At 44.5% G+C, this 5,692-nt stretch overlaps 1 protein-coding gene across 1 annotated transcript; it reads left to right on the top strand.

Annotated features, from left to right (window-relative positions):
• Positions 1 to 38: 38 nt before the first annotated feature.
• Positions 39 to 2,081, top strand: LOC113745107 (uncharacterized). Its single transcript, XM_027276586.1, has 4 exons — positions 39 to 988; positions 1,086 to 1,133; positions 1,215 to 1,260; positions 1,952 to 2,081. Exons 1-4 carry the CDS (start codon positions 70 to 72, stop codon positions 2,079 to 2,081), a joined length of 1,143 nt encoding a protein of 380 aa, XP_027132387.1. The 5' UTR covers positions 39 to 69.
• The last annotated feature ends 3,611 nt before the right edge of the window (positions 2,082 to 5,692 follow it).

The raw sequence follows: 5,692 nt of genomic DNA, 5'->3' as shown, positions 1-5,692 counted from the left end.
TCTTTCATTCAGATAATGTATTCGTATCCAGTTTTTCGTCGCCAGTCAGCTGGTTCAACCAGACTGCTGATGGCGCCCTCGGAGGAGGCAAAGACCCTGACAAACACCAGGTCTGGAAGGGCCAAACCCAAAGACCAGGTGCTGGCAGAGGCCACTAAGTTTGTCACTGGCCATGGTGGAGACCCAGCTGACAGATTTCTGGTACTGGCTCACTGCCAGCTGCAGTTTGGCATGTTCCAGGGCCAGAGATTTAGATGGCTCCTGGAGAACAGCCTTGGCTATGCAGTGTATTTACTGCACAGCATTTCCAAGGAAACTGTGCAGGCAAACCCTCTGTCTGAGAACAAACAGCTGTTCCTGGAGTATACCTCTCAGATCAGCGAGATGACGGTGGAACTGGAGAAGTTTAGCCGTAAGCAGGAGATGCAGAGGAAGGCAAAGGACACTGGAGACCAGGGCTGTTTGATGGTGGAGTTTGGAGATTTTAAGGGTCGCTCCATGAAGGAAGTGTATGAGGACCAGAGCCAGAAGGCCCAGGCCCTCATCAATTACCTGAAGACTGCTGATGCCCGGCCCAACACCAACATGGCCATTTTCAAGACCTATGTGTTGAAGAGATGCACTGCAGCCTCCACCCTCCCATCCTCAGCCTCCGCTTCTGTTGCACGTGCACCTGCAGCCTCCACCCTCCCATCCTCAGCCTCCGCTTCTGTTGCACGTGCACCTCCAGCCTCCACCCTCCCATCCTCAGCCTCCGCTTCTGCCTCACGTGCACCTGCAGCCTCCACCCTCCCATCCTCAGCCTCCGCTTCTGCTACACGTGCACCTGCAGCCTCCACCCTCCCATCCTCAGCCTCCGCTTCTGCCTCACGTCCAGCAGTATTACAAAGTGGCGCATGGAAGTCCACTGTAAAATCTCTGCTGGCACGTGGGACAAATCTGTCTCCTTCAGAGCTGGTGAAAAAACTGACATCACCAGTTAAACTCTGTGAGTAGGAGTGTGATTTGATTTCTCCTACAGCAATCCTACATGTATAGCTTGTACCGTTTTAACAGATTATACAAAATTGTCCACTTTTTTCCAGCTCCAGTACCGCAGCTCACCTCAAAACCCCGGCAGATTTTCCCTTCTGGTAAGTATGCACCATCTTGCAGACATTTGTCTCTGTGTGTTGTTAACAGTAGGCCTAATACTTTTAACGTTTCCTCTCCAGACTCTGCTGAGATTGATGATGAGGAAATGGTACTGTGCAGCGCAATGTGAGGCAGCACTAAATACAGGTGTGGCATATGATACAAATGCAATATGATGTGAATGTGTAGCGACAACACTAAGAATATTATTTTATTCTTTTTTTCTACGTTTTAAACATATTTTTATTCCCAATACAGCATAAAACCACATCAACCAGGATGCAAACCTTAAAGGTGTACAAAGGTGTTTTTTGTGTTTTTTTGCTTAACTCTTAACTCACCATGTGCCCTATAAATCAATCACCGGAATTTTAACGCCTTTTTGTTTTCCACACCCTTTTTCACAATTACACTGCATGTTCCCCTCATTCACACTTTGGCTCCCTGTGGACTGCTGGGATGGTGGACAGTCGTTGTTATAATCATTACAATAGTAGTTGTTACTGTGTCTGTGTGCATGTTTCATATCAGTGGACATCATTAATACTTATGAATTAATTTTACATAATTTTCCATGTGCTTACACTGGGTTCTTTGCTTCTTAATATTACTTAATATACTAATCTTAACATTGTGGTATTTCATTTAACATTAGTATTATAAACATTGTATTTTAACACTAGTATTATTAACATTGATTATATCATTTTTTTCTGTAGTATTTCTGCACTGTGGCAGTTTGTGAGTTGCTTTTACTATCAAAACCGACGTTCAACCTAATTCTGTTTTGCTGCCTGTTTGCTTAATTTTTTCTCAGCTCTTGCAGCCACACGGTTGCCCGTGAGGCCTGTGCTGATCCTCCACCAGCAGCTCTCTCCTGCACCAACCGCCAGCTGAAGCTGCCCAGTCACTGGAAGGATCAGCTTCCACCCTGCCAGCAGGAGTGATACGGCGCACCTGTTCAAGGCGAACCCTCGTACCGCAAGCCCGAGCTAGTGTCACCGCTGAAGCTTTGGTGGTATCCTCCTCAGCCAGCTCTCCTCCACAGCAGCCCCCCGCCTCGCCTGACACTTCTTCTGTCGGCCCCGTTGTTTTTGTGGATGCCCCAGAAGATGTGGCTGTTTTCCTCTGGCCTGTGTTCGCCCCGCCTGCGGCAAGCACAGACTAACGCCTGCAGGGTTTACAGAACAGTGCGGAGTGCTGGACATTGATGGGTGGTATGACCTCACCACCAGTACCTGGAGTGCAACACGCTGCTGCAAAAGTATCCTGCTTGGTCTGAAGCATCTTTAGGCCATAGGATATGGGCCACCGCAGCAAGTTTCCAGCCTCTGCTCACGTACATGTATCATAATTAATGTCAACCATTTATTAGGTGCGTTTATTTTTATTTATTTATGTTCTTTTTGACATGCCTCTTCCTTTTTATTAGATACTCGTGTGTGGCATCCGTGGTCCTGAGGATATGAGGGAGAGGACAAATGGGCAACAGTGGTACCCAGCTGTTATAAAAAGCTGCGGTAACCAGCATAGTGAGGCATGGATGGAGCATGTGCCCGCAGTACATCACGCTTGTGAACCCTCACAAGGTCCACTGTTGTACCGCCCCCCCGTCTTTGCGGAGCCCTCCCTGTACACTGCCCTTCCCAAGCCAAATGGCTGTTAGCAGTTTATGCCAGGGATGTCCGCAGCCGGCTGCATGAGGTGAAGCCAAAATCACCTCCATCTTTGGCTCTGTCCTCAAAGATGGGACTCCACCAAAAAAGGTTATACACCGCCCTGTTTATATACAGAATTTTTGAGTGCAACCATAATCAATGAAAGAGATAGTCCTTTGATGTCATTGTGCCAGCAGTACAAACTTACTGTGCAACACTAAAAGCAATGAGTACGCACAGACACAACAACTACACAAACCTTCCACATGACAATAAAATGAAATCACATACAGGCTACTAAAATAAAACAAGCCTCCTAGTATCATCATCATCTCACCATGGGAGCATAGTAAGCGGATCTTAGAAAACAGCATATTTAAATATTATTTTTACCTTTCATACTAAGTAAAGTTTTTTAACTCTTATTCTTTCTAATAGTCACGAAGAAGCTTGTGCCGGTGCTGTCTGCAGTACAGCTGCCTTGTGCCCAATCTTAAACAGAAAAGACTGCTAACTCTAGTTATCTGAAAGATTCTCTTAATAAGTGACTATAAAACTGGCCAGTACAAAACGTATATCATTCGGCACAACCCTGAAAATGTGACATTGCAGTATTTTTTTGCAAACAACAGATTTAGCAACTAGAAAAATCCTAAAGAAATTTGAGTGGGCTTGACTCTGTCGCCCCCATAATCTTTTATTACATCATTTATTGTGTGTGTGTGTGTGTGACAGGGGCCAGGTGGAGGTCACCAATCAGAGCAGAGTAATAAACCGCTGCCGCTCCTGTGACATTTGACACCGCTGAGAGGGAAACCCCACTTGAAAACTTCGATTTCTGGCCAAAATTATATTTCCAATCATTTGAACCGGCTTCACTTTTAGCATCTCGAGCTCCTCCTGAACGTCTAAATATATATATTTCTTTGTGGCTAACGTTAGGAAATTGAACCTGAACATGGGAGTAGATGCGGCTGGTGCGATGGTGTTGCTAGCGCATCTCATTAATTGTACATATTAAGTTCATTGGTATACACCACATAAAATCGTGGTAAAACTTCTTGTCGCGGCATTAAAGCCAGCTATATGTATTTATATATGGACATGTACATACGTTCAGTTACAGAGTAATACGCTACTTACCAAGACGGGTTGTCAGAGGGAAAATGATCGCGACAGCGGCGGGTCAAAATATATGCCGCAGCGGGAGGAAACGTGATTGGTCAAAAGTAAGCCCACAGAGAGCAAACGTGATTGGTCAAAAGTAAGCCCACAGAGAGCAAACGTGATTGGTCAACAGTAAGCCAAAGTAGCCCAAAGTAAGCCCAGAGGACGAACGTGATTGGTCGATGTGGGCTTTACTTTGGCGAAGAAGGCAAGATGCAGGAACGCAATGCGAGAGGTAGCGGGATTGACGCCCGCATTCTCCACAATGATTTCCTTTCGTTCTCTTCTGTTGGAGACGCGCTTTGCGAAAAACAGTAGACGGCACCGTTGGGTCAGCACACTCCACCGTACTATGGATCACTTTCGATTGTAAGAGGTGCATGTCAAAACCTTAATAAAGCCACAACCTACCTTCTTATAGTGGCAGTCATTAAACTTAGTCCTTAATCCGGTTGTGCGGGCTTCGTGGTGGGATGTTTGGGAGAAGCTGTTCCATTGGAGGGAACAGCTGCTCGGGCATCAAAGTAACAGTAATGGGGCTTCCTTTTAGTTCATGCTTGTCCAGCAACTCCTTGTGGATAGACATAACATGTGGGCTTCGACCAGCTGCTGTGGTGGTAGGCCACATAATACAACACAAGTGGGCACCTTGATTTCCTGCAACCCTCCACATGTCATTCAACCTCTTCACCCTACGGTTGTTCCTCTGCTTAAGATTGGCGTGATGCGCTTCCATTGGGGAGGGGATGTTTCCTTGCACGAGGTCTGATAGGACAGTAAAGACCATTGGCAGCTTAAAGCTAACTCATCACGACGAGGATGGGATTCGAGCACAATGGATTAGCAGTCCATCGCCTTAACCCTCGGCCACCTCGTCGGTTGAGACGCAGCTACCAAGGTGACGGCCCGACGTGGCATCCTGACTAGCTCTCAAAATTTGAGAAAAGTGAAACGACAATTATGGTGTTACAAAGTGGAAAGGTTCTGCCCATCTGACTGAGGCAGTCAGACAACATCTCCACAGCTTTATTTGCTCTTGACATGCAACGCTTAAGTCGGACTGGTCAAGACTTTGGGCTCCCCTCAGAAACGTTCACGTTTGTTTATTTAAATGTGTGAATAAATGATTTATTATTTATGTGTTATGTTAGAAGAAAAAAAATTGTATGTAAATTTTAGTTTATTTGTGTCTGTAGTTTTGAATTTTACAAACATGAGGGGTTTTGTTCATATTTAATTCCAAATTTGTTCTTTGTGTATATTGATATAATATAAATCGTATTTACTGATTTATTCAGAGATAAAAAAGATATTTCAAAATCCCTCAGAAAACCTTTGACTTGATATGCTATGTCAACATGATTTTTATCCAGGTTCACATACATGTTCTAGAGATGTATGGAAATTAGCGCATTTCTAATTAGATAATACTTTGTTTGCACATTTAATCTAATTAATATTCAGTCTAAATCATTTTTCATGCGCATTTGTTTGGCCTGGTTTCAAACGAATAGATCGATTGATCAGTACAGTCCGGTAAAATCGATATGAAACAATTTTAAAAAGTAATCAAATCTCACATTTTCCATTATGCAAGTTCTTGGTCGGCTTCTTCACTCTCTGTGTTATTTTAATCGTAGAGTGGATGTAAAAAATCCACAGTTGAAGGGTTAATTTTCCGTTAATAGTCCGGTGAACAGGAGACAAATTTTCGTGGACGTTCGGTTTTGTTT

The sequence above is a fragment of the Larimichthys crocea genome, unplaced genomic scaffold (genome assembly GCF_000972845.2).
Source record: "Larimichthys crocea isolate SSNF unplaced genomic scaffold, L_crocea_2.0 scaffold45668, whole genome shotgun sequence".
NCBI lineage: Eukaryota > Metazoa > Chordata > Actinopteri > Sciaenidae > Larimichthys > Larimichthys crocea.
Note: the sequence above shows the minus strand (reverse complement) of the source record. Positions and strands in the feature narration are given on the sequence as shown.

Excerpts from the sequence above, each read along its gene's own strand:
- LOC113745107 (XM_027276586.1), top strand. The coding sequence starts at position 70 with ATGGCGCCCTCGGAGGAGGCAAAGACCCTGACAAACACCAGGTCTGGA. Across the intron at positions 989-1,085 it reads GACATCACCAGTTAAACTCT|CTCCAGTACCGCAGCTCACC; the intron begins GTGAGTAGGAGT and ends ACTTTTTTCCAG. Across the intron at positions 1,261-1,951 it reads ATGGTACTGTGCAGCGCAAT|CTCTTGCAGCCACACGGTTG; the intron begins GTGAGGCAGCAC and ends ATTTTTTCTCAG.